Genomic DNA, 17703 nt, shown 5'->3' with positions numbered 1-17703 from the left:
AGTGGCCAGCACGTCCAGCAGTGGCTCCTGGGGGTGGGGTGGGGCAGGCGGCTCCGCCACACGCTGCCCACGCCTGCGGGTACCACATCCGAAACTCCCATTGGCTGCAGTTCCCCGCCAATGGGAGCTGCGGGTGGGGGGCAGTAGCTGCAGGCAAGGGCAGCGCATGGAGTCCTCTGCCCTCCCTCCCCCTGGGGCTGCGGTGCCGGCTGCTTCCAGGAGTGGTGCGGGCCAGTGCAGGCAGGGAGCCTGCCTTAGCCCTGCTGCGCCACAGGGTTGGCAATCCCGCAGGCCAGATTGAAAACCCTGACGGCCCGGATCTGGCCTGCAGGCCATAGTTTGCCCTCCCCTGAGATAAATGAACTGACAATTCTGACCTGTGACATTAATAAGTTGACTTGATGAATCGTGTGAAAGTTGTGTCCTCAAATGTACCTGCAAAACCTGCAGACTCACTTTGTTTACCTTGCTTTATTTAAGTGTTCATGAATAGACCAATATACAAGTACATACACTGCTTACATTTCAACCCATTATTTGTTACTGCACAGCAGCAAGAATACACGTAGTCTTTTTTTTTCCCTAATATTTATTTTTTTTTCACCTGCAAACTGTAGCAAAACATGATCAGCTTTATTAGGCAGACAGGTATCCCTCTACATTATAGAGAATGTAGGCATGTATAAATAGAAGAGCTCTTTCGGAATGGAAAACATTTTGGAGAATGAACAAAACCTCCAATTTGACTTCATGACTTCCAATAGCAATGGTTAAAATGATGTAGGTAATTCATTCCAAGAGATACAACAGCACCTCAAAGTGGCTGATCTATTTCCCCAGTAACATTTTTCACATAACAATGTGTTAAAGTTACAAATACTGATATGCACAAATAGCTATTTTCTAAGAAAAAAATATGTACAGTACTGCAGCATAATGAATGTGGTATCTGCAATTACTTATTAGCCAATTTTAATATACATGATACCGCTACTTTTCTCCTGCCAATTCACAGGTTAAGGATGTTACCACAGCCCTCCGTTTTGCACATATTATCTGGTGGTTTTAATACACAATGCAGGTTTGTTTGTTTTTTTTATTAAAGACTTCTCCTGTGTTTAAAGCTAAGATCAGTGAAACAAGACAACAGTGCAAGAGGCGCAGAGATATTATGTGACCAAATAAGAGTTCTTTTGGGTAAAGTGTCTATAAGGCTATAAGAAAGGATTGGTTGATGAGTTTCCTGTGGGAAACTGTCCTGTTGGTGCTCCAGCCTGAAAAACAGAGAGAGGCAAAAAAACCCAAATCAAATGTACGAACTGTTTTTGCACATGACAAACCCTAAACAAGTACTGTGTCCGGATGGGATAAAAAACAAACAAAAGCCTGTTACTACCTTGGTAAGAAAGATTTCCTTTTTATGTTATAGCTTAATACTAGGGCTGTCACGCGATTAAAAAAATTTATCGTGATTAATCGCACTGTTAAACAATAATAGAATACCATTATTTAAATATTTTTGGATGTTCTCTACATTTTCAAATATATTGATTTCAATTACAACACAGAATACAAACTGTACAGTGCTCACTTTATTTTTTATTATAAATATTTGCAATGTAAAAAAATAGTATTTTTCAATTCACCTAATACAAGTACTGTAGTGCAATCTCTTTATAATGAAAGTTGAACTTACAAATGTAGAATTACGTACAAAAAATAACGGCACTCAAAAACAAAACAATATAAAATTTTAGAACCTACAAGTCCCCTCAGTCCTACTTCAGCCAATCGCTCAGACAAAGAAGTTTGGTTACAATTTGCAGGTGGTAATGCTGCCCACGTCTTGTTTACAATGTCACCTGAAAATGAGAACAGGCATTCGCATGGCACTGTTGTAGCTGGCATCGCAAGATATTCACGTGCCAGATGCGCTAAAGATTCATATGTCCCTTCCTGCTTCAGCCACCATTCCAGAATACATGCCTCCATGCTGATGATGGGTTCTGCTCGTTAACGATCCAAAGCAGAGCGGACCAACGCATGTTCATTTTCATCATCTGAGTCAGATGCCACCAGCAAAAGGTTGATTTTCTTCTTTGGTGGATCGGGTTCTGTAGTTTCCGCATCGGAGTGTTGCTCTTTTAAGACATCTGAAAACATTCTCCCAAAATCTGAGAGTGACAAGGTGTGAAGGGACTTCAGATTCTTAAACTTTGGGTCGAGTGCTGTAGCTATTTTTAGATCTCACAATGGTTTCTTCTTTGCGTTTTGTCAAATCTGCTGTGAAAACGTTCTTAAAACGAACATGTGCTGGGTCATCATCTGAGACAGCTATAACATGAAATATATGGCAAAATGTGGGTAAAACAGAACAGGAGACATACAATTCTCCCCCAAAGAGTTCAGTCACAAATTTAATTAACGCATTTTTTTTTTTAACAAGCTTCAGCAGCATGTCCTCTGGAATGGTGGCCAAAGCATGAAGGGGCATATGAATGTTTAGCATATCTGGTACATAAATACCTTGCAATGCCGGCTAAAAAAGTGCCATGCGAACGGCTGTTCTCACTTACTGCTGACTGCTTCTTATTTACAATGTCACCTGAATCTCCTGTAAATGTCAACACACTTGTTTGTCTTAGCAATTGGCTGAACAAGAAGTAGGACTGAGTAGACTTGTAGGCTCTAAAGTTTTACATTGTTTTGTTTTTGAGTAGGCTGCAGTTATGTAACAAACAAACAAAAATCTACATTTGTAAGTTACACTTTCATGATAAGGAGATGAGGTGAATTGAAAAATACTATTTCTTTTATCATTTTTATATTGCAAATATTTGTAATAAAAAATAATAATATAAAGTGAGCACTGTACACTTAGTATCCTGTGTTGTAATAGAAATAAATATATTTGAAAATGTAGAAACACATCCAAAAATATTTAATACATTTCAATTGGTATTCTATTGTTTAACAGTGCAATTCATCGCAATTAATTTTTTTAATCGTAGTTAATTTTTTGAGTTAATCACGTGAGTTAACTGCGATTAATCGACAGCCCTACTTAATACTTTATACACTGTTGTGCTTTTTAGTGGTTTATTCTAAAATACAGTAACTCCTCACTTAATGTCCTCCCGGTTAACGTTGTTTCATTGTTACGTTGCTGATCAATTAGGGAACATGCTCATTTAAATTTGTGCAATGCTCCCTTATAACGTTGTTTGGCAGCCACCTGCTTTGTCCACTGCTTGCAGAAAGAGCAGCTGGTTGGAGCTACCTGGTGGGGGCTTGGAACCAGGGTGGACTGGCAGCGCCCCCCCATCAGCTCCCTGCTCCCTTAAGTTCCCTGTGCGGCAACCGCACAGCAAGCTATCAATTGACGGGCAGTTCAGCTGTCCCTCCCCCCACTGCCATGTGCTGCTCCTGCCCTCTGCCTTGGAGCTGCTCCCAGGAGCCTCCTGCTTGCTTTGCGCGGGGTGGGAAGGGAAACAGTGGTGCTAATGTCAGGGTGTCCCCCTCCTACCGTTCCCTGTACCCCATCTCCATAGAGCAGGGGGGAACAACAGGGCTCAGGACAGAGGGAGCTTGCTGGCAGCAGCAGCTGCTGTTTCTACTTGATGATCTACTTAAAAAGGCAATGTACTTAGAGTGAGGTCAGCGTACTTAAAGGGGCAATGCACATCTCTCTCACACACAGGGTCTCTCTCTTTGCCATGCTGTGACTCCTCCCTCCATTCCTGCTGCCTTGCAGAGTATGAGGCTATATTAACAACATGTTAACCCTTGAGGGCTCAGCTGAGTGCTAGTTCATCATTTAGCAGTAAGGCATTCCCTGAGAAATAGCCCACCCTCTTCCACCCTCTGACTCCACCAACTCAACCAAGCTTCACAAGCATCATTGCCGTTTCGCTTAAAGTAGCATTTTTCAGGAATATAACTACAACATTAAGCGAGGTGTTACTGTACACCCCAATAAGATCATTGTACATAAATACCTCGGTCTGATTTTGAACAGCCTTATCAATGTCATGTCATCTGAATACTGAATTGCATCTAGGAGATCACATGCTGCCTTCCCTAAGTTAAAACAAAATCAAGCTGCATGCGTATCTAAATTAAATGTATTGTAGATTACATCTCTTTTTGGACCTGTAAGATTTACTATTACTGTGTAATAATTCTCACTTACCATAAAAGGATTACTAGATACTCCAACAGCAGCAACTTGTCCAAAGGGGGTTACTACAGGCTTTGCCTGTCCAAATGCAGCAAAACCTGCACCTTGTCAAGATAAAAGATGTTAGAAGTAGCTTCATACTGGTGGCCAAGCCTTTAAAGGCAGAAGACTATTCCCTATAAGCCCACTCCCACCACAGTGACGCAAGTTAAACCTTTTAGTGCATTGGTAATTTGTCCATCAAGGCAACAGGACTGGGTCAAATCTGGTCCATAATTTAGCCTCTCTAAATATACATTTATGCAAAACTTCAAAACAAATTTTAAAAATCGATGAATTTTCTTTCAGTTCCTATGGAAACATGTTTTTAGAAGAATTCCCATGACTGTTTCTAAGCCAAAACGCTCCGATGTTGTTCTACTACATGACACTCTAGTAAGTTTCTAATCAATTTAACGTAATCAGAGTGAACATGGAAGTGAAAATTTATTATCCTCCTCATCGGTAAGTAAAACGCCAAACACTAACAATACAAGTTCAAATTAAATTTTTCAGCTGTAAAAATTACTTAGAACTATTGAGATTCAAAAAATTAAAGCTTTGTAAACCCTTAAAACACTTGTCAACACAACAAAAATATACAAATGAAATATGCTTAAAACAAATAACTTTTCACGATTCATGTTAGTCCACTTGTAACAAACCTAATTCAAAAGTCTTAAATCACTGGATTTTAACTCAAATAAGTTCTCAAGCAGCAATTTTCTTATTTTGCCTATCTGTAAATTTCTATCGTTGATTGAAAACTCTGTTCGGTTTGTGTAAATTGTGTTATTTCTAAAGGTTCCAAAGTCATTCCTTTCTGATTATATTCCAGTGCCCCGTTTTGTTTTTGGACCTTTTCCTGCATGTAAAAATTCATAAAAAAATAATTTAGGCTATTTTCTTTGATTCTCTCTAGCCCTCTCCCCTTTTTAAGGTTTGAGGAAAATATGTTATAATGGGTTCCAGACACATACAGGAGTGAAAAACAGTCTTCTTCCCTGCACAAAAGTTTCAGTAAAAAATCCAACTAAAAAGTCTCACTGTCATGTTGTTTCAGAGATAGTGATCATAGTTATAGCAATAAAACTGGACACATTTGACAAAGATTATACCATGCTATAAAAGACAATGCAGAAACCAAGTTCTTTAGTCATGCAATTATATACTGTTGCAAGATCATCCCAAAAGATCCAAGATAAGGAAAATGTACATTAGAAGTTAAGTATCAACTTGGATTGCTAAAAGGTAGTTAGAGTATTTCATAGGCCTGGTCTACACTACGAGTTTAGGTCGAATTTAGCAGCGTTAAATCGAATTAAGCCTGGACACGTCCACACGACGAAGCCCTTTTTTTCGACTTAAAGGGCCCTTTAAACTGGTTTCTTTACTCCACCTCCGACGAGGGGATTAGCGCTGAAATCGGCCTTTGCGGGTCGGATTTGGGGTAGTGTGGACGGAATTCGACGTTATTGGCCTCCGGGAGCTATCCCACAGTGCTTCATTGTGACCGCTCTGGACAGCACTCTCAACTCAGATGCACTGACCAGGTAGACAGGAAAAGCCCCGCGAACTTTTGAATTTCCATTTCCTGTTTGCCCAGCGTGGAGAGCACAGGTGACCACGCAGAGCTCATCAGCACAGGTAACCATGATGGAGTCCCAGGATCGCAAAAGAGCTCCAGCATGGACCGAACGGGAAGTATGGGATCTGCTCGCCATATGGGGAGATGAATCAGTGCTAGCTAAACTCCGTAGCAGTAAACGAAATGGCAAAATATTAGAAAAAGTCTCAAAGGCCATGAAGGACAGAGGCCATAACAGGGACGCACAGCAGTGCCGCATGAAAATTAAGGAGCTAAGGCAAGCCTACCACAAAGCCAGAGAGGCAAACGGAAGGTCCGGTGCAGAGCCGCAAACATGCCGCTTCTACGCGGAGCTGCATGCCATGCTAGGGGGTGCAGCCACCACTACCCCAACCGTGTGCTTCGACTCCAATCAATGGAGAATCACGCAACAGGGAAGCGGGTTCGGGGTACGAGGAAAATGATGATGAAGACAATGAAGATAGCTCACAGCAAGGAAGCGGAGAAACCGGTTTACCCCACAGCCAGGATATGTTTATCACCCTGGACCTGGAACCAGTAACCCCCGAACTCACCCAAGGCATGCTCCCAGACCCTGAGGGCACACAAGGGACCTCTGGTGAGTGTACCTTTGTAAATATTACACATGGTTTAAAAGCAAGCGTGTTTAATCATTAATTTGCCCTGGCAATCGCAGCCAGTACAGCTACTGGAAAAGCCTATTAACGTGTATGGGGATGGAGCGGAAATCCTCCAGGGACATCTCCAGAAAGCTCTCCTTCATGTACTCCCAAAGCCTTTGCAAAAGGTTTCTGGGGAGGGCTGCCTTATCCCGTCCGCCATGGTAGGACACTTTACCACGCCAGGCCAGTAGCACGTAGTCTGGAATCATTGCATAACAAAGCATGGCAGCGTATGGTCCCGGTGTTTGCTGGCATGCAGACAACATCCATTCCTTATCTCTCTCTGTTATCCTCAGGAGAGTGATATCATTCACGGTCACCTGGTTGAAATGGGGTGATTTTATTAAGGGGACATTCAGAAGTGCCCGTTCCTGCTCGGCTGAACAGAAATGTTCCCCGCTGTTAGCCACGCGGTGGGGGGGAGGGGTGAAGTGATCATCCCAGAGAATTGTGTGTGTGTGGGGGGGGGGTGGGTAGTTGGGTTTGTGCTGCATGTTAACCCGGAAACCGCAGCCCCTCCTTTTACATTGCAAACCCATTTTAAATGGCCAACCCAACGGGTGCTTGGTATGGGAAATGAGGGTGCTGCTGTTTGAAACCATTCCCACATGTTATGAAGATTTAAAAAAGCCAAAAGACTGTGGCTTACCATGGCTGCCTGCAAGCCGAATTCTGTTGCCTGGCATTGCGTGATTGATCTCTCACACCAAACCGGCAGGCCCTCAATATAAGGGGAAAAATGCGACCTTGTAACGAAAGCACATGTGCTGTGTAATGTGAAAAGCAAAATTTAACGTGAAAGAGTGTACCCATTGTTCTCTAAAATGTGTCTTTTTTAACCACCTCTCCCTTCTCCTCCACCAGCTGCAAATGTTTCTCCTTCACAGAGGCTAGTGAAGATTAGAAGGAGAAAACGGCGGACTCGGGATGATACGTTCTCGGAGCTCCAGATGTCCTCCCACGCTGACAGAGCACAGCAGAATGCGTGGAGGCAGTCAATGTCAGAGTGCAAAAAAGCACAATATGAACGAGAGGAGAGGTGGCGGGCTGAATCGCGGGCTGAAGAGAGCAAGTTGCGGGCTGAAGAGGATAGGTGGCGTCAGCTTGCTGACAGAAGGCAAGAGTCGATGCTCCGGCTGCTGGAGCATCAAACTGAAATGCTCCAGTGTATGGTTGAGCTGCAGGAAAGGCAGCAGGAGTAGAGACCGCCGCTACAGCCCCTGTGTAACCAACAGCCCTCCTGCCCAAGTTACATTGCCTCCTCACCCAGACGCCCAAGAACGCGGTGGGGGGTCTCCGGCCACCCAGCCACTCCACCCCAGATGATTGCCCAAGAATCAGAAGGCTGGCCTTCAATAAGTGTTAAAGTTTTAAACTGCAGTGTGTCCTTTTCCTTCCCTCCTCCCCCATCCCTCCCAGGCTACCTTGGCAGTTATCCCCCTAGTTGTGTGATGAATTAATAAAGAATGCATGAATGTGAAGTAACAATGGACTTTATTGCCTCTGCAAGCGGTGCTCGAAGGGGGGAGGGGAGGGTGGTTAGTTTACAGGGAATTAGAGTGAACCGGGGGGGGGGGGGGGAGGAGGAGAAGGGTTCATCAAGGAGAAACAAACAGAAGTTTCATACCATAGCCTGGCCAGTCACAAAACTGGTTTTCAAAGCTTCTCTGATGCGCACCGCGCCCTGCTGTACTCTAACTGCCCTGGTGTCTGGCTGCGCGTAATCAGCGGCCAGGCGATTTGCCTCAACCTCCCACCCCGCCATAAACGTCTCCCCCTTACTCACAGATATTGTGGAGCGCACAGCAAGCAGCAATAACAATGGGAATATTGGCTTCGCTGAGGTCTATCCGAGTCAGTAAACTGTGCCAGCGCGCTTTTAAACGTCCAAATGCACATTCTACCACCATTCGGCACTTGCTCAGCCTATAGTTGAACAGGTCCTGACTACTGTCCAGGCTGCCTGTGTACGGCTTCATGAGTCATGGCATTAAGGGGTAGGCTGGGTCCCCAAGGATAACGATAGGCATTTCAATATCCCCAACGGTTATTTTCTGGTCCGGGAAGAAAGTCCCTTCCTCCAGCTTTTGAAACAGACCAGAGTTCCTGAAGACGCGAGCGTCATGTACCTTTCCCGGCCATCCCACGTTGATGTTAGTGAAACGTCCCTTGTGATCCACCAGGGCTTGCAGCAGCATTGAAAAGTACCCCTTGCAGTTTATGTACTCGGTGGCTTGGTGCTCCGGTGACAAGATAGGGATATGGGTTCCGTGTATCGCCCCACCACAGTTTGGGAATCCCATTGCAGCAAAGCCATCCACTATGACCTGCACGTTTCCCAGAGTCACTACCCTTGATATCAGCAGGTCTTTGATTGCGTTGGCTACTTGGATCACAGCAGCCCCCACAGTAGATTTGCCCATTCCAAATTGATTCCCGATTGACCGGTAGCTGTCTGGCGTTGCAAGCTTCCACAGGGCTATCGCCACTCACTTCTCAGCTGTGAGGGCTGCTCTCATCCTGGTATTTTGGCGCTTCAGGGCAGGGGAAAGCAAGTCACAAAGTTCCATGAAAGTGCCCTTACGCATGCGAAACTTTCGCAGCCACTGGGAATTGTCCCACACCTGCAACACGATGCGGTCCCACCAGTCTGTGCTTGTTTCCCGGGCCCAGAATCGGCGTTCCACGGCATGAACCTGCCCCAGTAACACCATGATTTGCACATTGCTGGGGCCCGTACTTTGTGAGAGGTCAATGTCCATGTCAATGTCAATTTCCTCATCACTCTTGTCGCCGCGCTGCAATCACTGCAATCGCCTCCTCGCCTGGTTTTGCTTTGGCATGTTCTGGCTCTGCATATACTCCAGGACAATGCGCATGGTGTTCATAGTGCTCATAACTGCCGCGGTGATCTGAGCGGGCTCCATGATCCCAGTGCTATGGCGTCTGGGCTGAAAAAAGGCACGAAACTATTGTCTGACGGAGGGAGGGAGGGGCGAGTGAAGACATGGCTTACAGGTACAGGGAATTAAAATCAACAAAGGTGGCTGTGCATCAGGGAGGAACACAAACAACTGTCACACAGAATGGCCCCCCCAAAGATTGAACTCAAAACCCTGGCTTTAGCAGGCCGTTGATTTCACGGAGGGAGGGGGAAGCAAATGAATACAGAACAAATCTGGTCCATCTATTTTTTAGATCTTAGGCTGGCAGCAGACGGTGCAGCATGACTGATAGCCATCGGCATCTTCTGGGTGCTTGGCAGAAGATGCTGTTTTACGACTGCTAGCCATCACCGTCAAGACGGTTCAATAGGACTGCCGGCAGGACTGAGTCTCCAGGAGACAAAACATGTCTGCCCAGGTGCCTCTGACCGAACTCACTGAGGAGTACGACGACGACGACTGATACCAGTCGTAATACACCATCCACTGTCAAAAGGCAAGGAGCTGCTGCTGTGTAGCAATGCAGTACCATGTCTGCCAGCACCCAGATGACATATGGTGACAGTGAGCTGAGCTGAGCGGGCTCCATGCTTGCCGTGGTATGTTGTCTGCACAGGTAACCCAGGTAAAAAGGCACAAATCGATTGTCTGCCATTGCTCTGACAGAGGGGGAGGGGCCTGACGACATGTACCCAGAACCCCCCGCGACACTGTTTTCGCATCATCAGCCATTGGGATCTCAACCCAGAATTCCAATGGGCGGCGGAGACTGCGGGAACTGTGGGATAGCTACCCACAGTGCAACGCTCCAGAAGTCGACGCTAGCCTCGGTACTGTGGATGCGGTCCGTCGACTTAATGCACTTAGAGCATTTTATGTGGGGACACACACACACACACACACACACACACACACAATCGACTGTATAAAACCGGCTTCTATAAATTCGACCTAATTTCGTAGTGTAGACATACCCATAGTCAGTTTTTTGCTAGTAGCAACGTACCACAACTGACAGAAAAATTAAGATCTACTCCTGTCACGCCTGCCCCTTACATGCAAGAAATTTCCTTTACATAGTCCCACTTGCTTAACCAAGATTTCAGGTATGTATGGACTTACCATTTGGTTGCTGAGCAAAAACAGTCTGTTGTGGGAAAGCTCCCTGGGTTGGGAAGGCAGGCTGCTGGAAATTGCCACTGAAGCTAGTAGGAAGACTGTAGGATGCAGGAGTTCCAAATCCTGCAGGCATGCTCATGGATGCTGTGCCAAATGTTGCCGCTGGCAAGGGAAATAGCATTCAATTTACAAGTAATTTCTTATACAAAATTTACTACAATGCCACTCTAAGAAGAATCTCACTAGCTTCGTAATACACACCCAACTGCCAGTGGATGGGTTAATCTCAGCTTCCAGTAACACTAAATTAATTTGCTCACTAGAAATTAAATAAAATACATGCAAGATAAAAATTTTAAGCTAAATTGCAAGAAGAACACTGTCAAGTTGGCTAGGTCCAACTTTTCTGATTACATTAGTATCTGTAAAGTCCATGGAATTCTTTTCCATGTTTTACTTCTACTCAAGTGCTTCCAAAAGTTATTTCTGGTAAAGAGTTCATGTGGAGGCCAGTACTTACAGGCAACACCAAAAAAACAGCATGTATGTTCAATGGAAAAAAATGTTAGGTCTGAAAAAATTTCAGTTTATAATTTCCAAGGTGAAATTATAAACAATGAAAAAGTTGTAAAATCAATCTTCAGTGTTCTTTTAAAATAACTTCCTACCATGCACAGACTTGTATACAAAATTCCTAGCACAGAATTCCTTAGTTTAAGATTGAGATAGTGCTTTAAAAAAAATCTCATCTGCCTCACTGTTACTGAACATTCCAGGTAGAACAAACCTACAGTATTTATGCACCCCAGGCATGTCTTCAGAGAAATGTTGATTAAGAGCAGCACAGTATGACTAGCAACAAAACCATTATTAAATCCTTCGGGGTTTACTGTGATTAATATTAAACAGCACACAAAGCTTTTTGGTATAAACATAAATGTTAGGCATTTCTGCAGCATTTTTGCTCTAATTCAGCATTAAGTGTAACCATTCTTTTAATGTGTTACAAATTTTAATTTGACTTTCTTTGGTATAAAATTTGCACAAATTGAATTCCAAATCAACATATTTGATTAACTGAAAGGTAAACTATTGTCAGGAAAGGAATGGTGAGAGAGTGTATATATTTAAGTAACCATTAAAAGCGGAATAAGACAAGTATGGGATATAAAGTAAACAGATAATTGATACAGTACATACAAAGAATGCATTGACATTACTTTCACAAATTACCATCAACAGAAGAGGCTATTTAATAATGAACAGCTTGACAAAACAGCAAACCCAAACACACTGACAAATTGTGCAACGGTTTGGGATATCCAAAAGGTATCAAACTTACTATAAGCAAGCGTCAAAGAATTTACTCAAATAAGTTGTAAGCGTCTACTAACGTGACCATGGAGGTAAGCAATAATTACTTAATTGCTTGATGCAAATAAAAAATTATACTAAGACAAAGAATTTTTTCCAAGTGCCACACATCCATGCTCACTCCATTTTAAAATATGGAAAATAGCCTACTCAAAATTTACATGCAGAGAACCAGGAAGCTGGCAATAAGCTTTCACAAGCAAGTAAACAATTAGCCACACGAAACTCAGATATCAAATGTGGCCACCTACCAAAATGAGCCTGAGGAAATATGTGAGAGTGCATTGCTCCCGAGAGGCCTTATGGAAAGCCACAAAAAGACCAATGTCAAATGATTTATAGATTTCTGAACAGTCATTTTTATACAACTATTTTACATGACAAAAAGTCCAGTGATTAAAAGAGCTTTTTTAAAACCTGTACAAATTTTCTAACAACTAAACTTTGGATTTATCAAGTGTACTGCAGACCAATTGGTAAATTATAGGTGTTACCTGAAATAATTATGCTAAAGTCAAAGGCTTTTTTCTAAAATACACTATAAAGTTTATACCAAACCCATTTACACTGCACGCAAGATGCAAATATAGCATAAAGCTAAATTATAAGCAATCTTATTACACTTATCAAGTTTGCAGAAAGGAACTTGAGACAGGAAATATTAATTACAATATCCTATCAGATACTTAACTGAAGTACAGTAAAACTTGTTGATGCCCAAACACTTTTTCAAAGGACAGCATGTTTTCGGAAGTAAGGGAACTCGGAAGTGGTTGAATAGAATTTGTTTTAAAGGGATAATCTAAAAAAACCACCTTCACACTTGGGGCCTGTCTACACAGCCCTGCAGTTCAGCCTAAGGGGAGAGTGAATAGCAGTGCACACCAAAGCGCTGAACTGTAACTCAGTGTGTGGATGTGAACTAAAAAGTTACTACTTCACATAACATAATCCTCTTCAAACAGGGTTATTATATTAAATGTAAACTAGGAGCCTTCTAGTTCACATCTGCAGCATCCATACAGGGGAGTTACAGCGCAACTCACATCCGCACAGTTCAAACTGCAGGCAGTGTAGGCATATCCTAGGTCACTCTCTGGCAGAGACCTTCTGAAGGTAATTCCAACAGCCTCTTTAAAAGCTATAATTTTTTAAGGATACAAAAGAATGACATGAATTTTTAAAGATAGTCCAAAGTGGTACAGATCGTAATACTGGGATGGCATTAAATAAAGGAGAGAATTTTGGTTGCATACCGAAGGTTTTAATCAAACAGTAGAGTCTATTAAATGGCAGAATAGCCACAGTTGCCACATGGGGCTAATCCTAAAATTCAGCGTTGCAGATAAAGAATTAAGCATAGAATAAAATATTATACTAGTAGTAGAGTCTAAACCAGGAGCATTGTATTGTAAGAAGGAACATTAAGCTGATTTTTCAATTTATAAATTAAACTATTTTACATATGGAGTCATGGCCCCATGGATTCTGCAGAATTTACTTCCTGTTTCAGAATTGTGCTCCATTAATTCAAGCTATCATTTAAAAGGATTTCTCACCCTAATGGTAGGGAAGGAAAAACCTGAAAACGTGAATGGATGTGGGGTTTGTCTTTGAGGGTGCAAAGAATGATAAAAGCTAGAATTGCTCCATTTATTTAAATGGGCTATAAATTCTGACAGCGACAGTGCAAATGTCACAGTAAACTGTTTCAAATACTTAAATATCCAACTAGTGTTCATATCTCAATCATAGGGCCTACTGTACTGCTTGCATTATTAATTTTTTATATTTTTATTCTAAATGAAACTGCTGCAGAATTTCCAAAGTGCAACAGAATTTATATTCTGCAGCTAGCTGGAGCTAAGAGGCCCTACAGATACTGCCTTTCATTACTGAGTACCCCAAAGTGCTTTTCAAACTCTATAAATAAATTGTTACAGCCAACACTAACACAATCACACCTAGCATGTAACAGCAACAAGTAGTACACAGCAGGTTTAAAACAATACAGCAGGTCAATGCTGTAGCCAATTAAAACTGGAGGGGGAATTTAGAGACAGAATAATTACTAGAGCTGGTTGGAAAAATTTCGAACGGAACATTCGTACACCAGAAAATGGCAAATCACTGAAACTGAAATGTTCCATGAGACCATGGCAATAGAGATGGAAGCCAGGCATTTTTTAAAAAAAAAAACCTACCTAGCCTGATTTCCTGCCAGTCACCTACCAGCCTCCTTTGCAGTCCTGGTTCCTGGCTCCTTAGTACCCTGTCTGATGGGGAGCCAGAAGCCAAGTTCACAGCTCTTGGAAGCTCTGGTTTCAATGGCTTCCAGGTAGCCCTCCAGGTATCTGCCCCACAGTTGAGACTCCCAGAACTTCCAGGTGCCTCACTATGCAGGTTGCCTGGAAGCTTGGGGAATGTTTTGAAAAGGTCAAAATGAAATGTCATCCTCCACTTAAACAACAGTTTGACAATTTGGCTATATGTCTTATTTAAATATTGTGCTCTTTTACTTAAAAACAGAGTGCAGAATTTTACATTGACTTGTGCATGACCTATTTTCAGTCACTTGCTAAAAAATAAAGTTATGAAACTACAAATATAATGAAGTTCTGAAATTAAGTGTATGCTCTTGCACAGCATATAAAACTGTACAGTGCAATTTTATTTTTCTAACCTGTTGCTCCTCGGCTATTGGTCTGGAACGGGTTTGTTGAAGGTGCCACTGGAGCGACAGGGGCAGCTACAAATGGATTTGTGGAAGGTGCTGCTGAAAGATTAACAATTAAAAAAAAAATTTATACAGTGCTGTGTTGATTTACGTTTGTTCTACACATCCTTCACAAAGTCAAAGACAGTCAGAAATAACTTTACATAAGAGGTTTTTCCATACCTTTTCTGTGTTGGGTACTACATGAGATTTTTTTTATATATATATTTTAGACTACTTACATCATATTGCCTGCACTGGCAACAGTGTAGGTCATCATTTCTAATGACAGTGAAGTCATTAGTACTACTATACAATGGGACACTGAACTAAAATTTAGTAATATGTTTGCTTACAGTCTGCATAAACATTAGTCATATTTTAATATACCTCCAAATGAAGCAGGCACACTTGAAGATACAGGCTGTGTCTGTGCAGTAGCAGCCACTGGTACTGTTCCAAAAGCATTGCTGTAAATAATTCACATTCAGTGAAGTCAGTGTTGCTCCTTTAACAATTAACATCTACGATTAATTTTGGCAGATAAAAGCAAAGTAGAAAAGGGATATTTAGGCACAGATCTGAAAATGCTATATAATCCATTAGTGCCAGGAGTTGAATTCTTGATGCCAAGGTCAAAGGCTAAATACATTAGCGCTGAGCAATGGCAAATCCTGTCCACCAATGGACAAGTGTAAAAGTATGGACAATGAGGAGAAAACAAAGAAATAGGCATAGGCTGCCAAGCAAAAGCTTTAGGGAAATTTGCATTTCCAAGCAAAAAGTTACTACAGGTGCTTGCTTTTAATTACTTTAAAAAAAATAAAAAAAAAAGACATGTACATTGCAAATGTCTCACTTTTCAAAACCAATCTCTTACCAATTATGAGGCTATACGCTTAAATATGCATGTAATCCATATGGAGGATTGTTATCCTCCAACAGAATTTAGTGTGTGTTGTCTAGGAAGGTGTAAAAGTGTTTCACTGATAAACACTTGCTTCAGTTTCATTTTACAACCTCTAGCGGGCAGTACAACCACAACTACCGTTAAGAAATGATGCAGTTTTAGTAAGGACAGTGAAGTCAACACCCAACTAACTCCTCTCCAGAATTATTTCCCTACAATTTTTAAATCGTGACCTAAACAAAGAAGAACAGTTGAATACAAGCAGGTTTTTTTAAAACTTTATCAACACTACCATAGGGCAATTTTTCTGCCTATAAATACAGTTGGTTTAGGGCTAATTACTTTAACTTCTAACAAGAAAAAGTACCTGCTAACATTACTGGTGGAAGTATATGCATTACTAGAGGTTGCTGTGGAGCTGAACACACTGTCTAATTCTGCTAGAGCTGCATACTTGTCTGAAGATGCACTTGGCTGACTTGGGGCTGACACAGCAGGACCTGACGGTGCTGTAACTACAGTGCCGAAGCCACTTCCTTGCTCACTACCACCTAGAAAAGAAGATACCATATTGAAATTTTAAATGACACTTCTAAAACCATGTTTTCCCTATAATCTTCTCCATACTAACAGAAAATGTTAATTAACTGTTCTCCCATCATTTAAGACTAAAATTAAACAATAAGACTTAATGCTACCCTAATACAGGGCTAATAAACTATGGCTCCCAATCTCTATCTTTATAAGCACACGGTACCATGCTTCAATGAGTCTATAGTTCCAAAAGCAGCTTCCTAGTTTCCACAGATCGCATTATTAAGTGAAGTACACTGCTCTCTCTTGCTCCAGTTAGAAAGATGGATTTGTTTTAAACCTTGTTGTGCGTGACTCATCTTTAGAATACAGCTTTGAAATTTAGATGGAGACTGAAATTTTTGTACATTTAGAAAGCAACAAGGCATAAGAAATCTAACAATTAAGTTACAGAATGATAAACTCTTAACTATTACCTCAAAGTATAATCCTGCAGAAACTCACACTTCCAGGTTCTTGTGACTCCTAACCATATGCTGGGGAGTATTCCCAAACCTCATGTTCGGTACCTCCCACTAAAGACTGAATTCATGAGCCATGCAGTATGTGTCACAAAAGCCATGTCATATCTTCCAAATGGTGGCTAATTTTCATTTATGCCCTAAGAGGGTAACTACACTCCAAATCCTGAAAAGATGCTAAATAAATAATACTGATCCAGTGTATCAAATTCAGGAGAACAAAACGATAGGTAACAGTATAGAATTGTCTTGTTTCCAAGGATATCTGTTCTCAGCAGATTTCCACTGAGAGGAAAACTCCAGAGATTTTACAAGCACCAGTGTATGGCATTTTGTAACCAAGAAGTCTAAACAGTCAACAAAAACTGGAAGTGTGCAACAGTGTAGAGGTGCACTGAGTAATAACACCTACTTTTTGGAATATGGAAGAATATGAACAAAAAAATTGACAAAGGAGAGTAATTTAAGGATTTTTTGTAGGTAAAAATGTAAGAAGAAGAGTAGTAGGTCACCTCATGATACCCTTAAGTAAGTTTCACTGAGCTAACGTAGTCTGTCCAGCAAATATGCACCAAAGCACGCAGGAGCAATAAAAAAAAATTGGACAATTTGTGATTAAAAGTACAGTATTTTTGAATATCTGGGTATCTTATCCCTCCATAAACATTGCCAGGTTAATGGAGATACAAACAACACTGACCACTCTTGATTGTGCACCTCATAGTCCTGTTGTATATTTGTGTTGAACACACATATAACAGCAATGTTTGTTAGAATGGGTGCAAGCTTCAGCTTTAAACAAAACTTCGCTGCAGACTTAGTTATGGAGTAGCCAGTGTCTACTCCACAATTAGAATAATGGCTCATCCTAAGAGTCAGTCACCCACTGCCCTCCTCAAGACCACACAACTTTAAGGGAAAGAATATTAACAAAGCCATATACTGTATCAGTTTTGCTTAGGAGCGGATATACATGACTTATTTACCATTGTAGTATACTGGACTGAATCCAACTTAAACTCCAATGAAATTCATGTTACCATCCTTGTTCAATATATGGTTAACTTACTGTGCATACAAAACCAACCCGTTAA

General features: G+C 41.7%; 1 protein-coding gene across 7 annotated transcripts in view; it reads right to left on the bottom strand.

The window, feature by feature from the left end:
• Positions 1-476: 476 nt before the first annotated feature.
• The window catches only part of AGFG1 (ArfGAP with FG repeats 1), a 75802-nt gene continuing 58575 nt past the window's right edge, over positions 477-17703 (bottom strand). For 3 of the 7 annotated variants that reach the window (XM_065410276.1, XM_065410278.1, XM_065410281.1), the window contains 7 exons: positions 15922-16105; positions 15035-15114; positions 14612-14704; positions 12180-12227; positions 10558-10716; positions 4193-4284; positions 477-1274 (listed from right to left, as the gene is read on the bottom strand). In XM_065410276.1, the coding sequence (XP_065266348.1) occupies positions 1215-1274; positions 4193-4284; positions 10558-10716; positions 12180-12227; positions 14612-14704; positions 15035-15114; positions 15922-16105 (716 nt within the window). In that variant the 3' untranslated portion in view covers positions 477-1214. The remainder of the gene's footprint in view (positions 1275-4192; positions 4285-10557; positions 10717-12179; positions 12228-14611; positions 14705-15034; positions 15115-15921; positions 16106-17703) is intronic. The other 4 variants (XM_065410277.1, XM_065410280.1, XM_065410279.1 and 1 more) reach the window with 2 other exon arrangements.

The sequence above is a fragment of the Emys orbicularis genome, chromosome 9, assembly GCF_028017835.1.
Source record: "Emys orbicularis isolate rEmyOrb1 chromosome 9, rEmyOrb1.hap1, whole genome shotgun sequence".
Taxonomy (NCBI): Eukaryota; Metazoa; Chordata; order Testudines; family Emydidae; genus Emys; species Emys orbicularis.
Note: the sequence above shows the minus strand (reverse complement) of the source record. Positions and strands in the feature narration are given on the sequence as shown.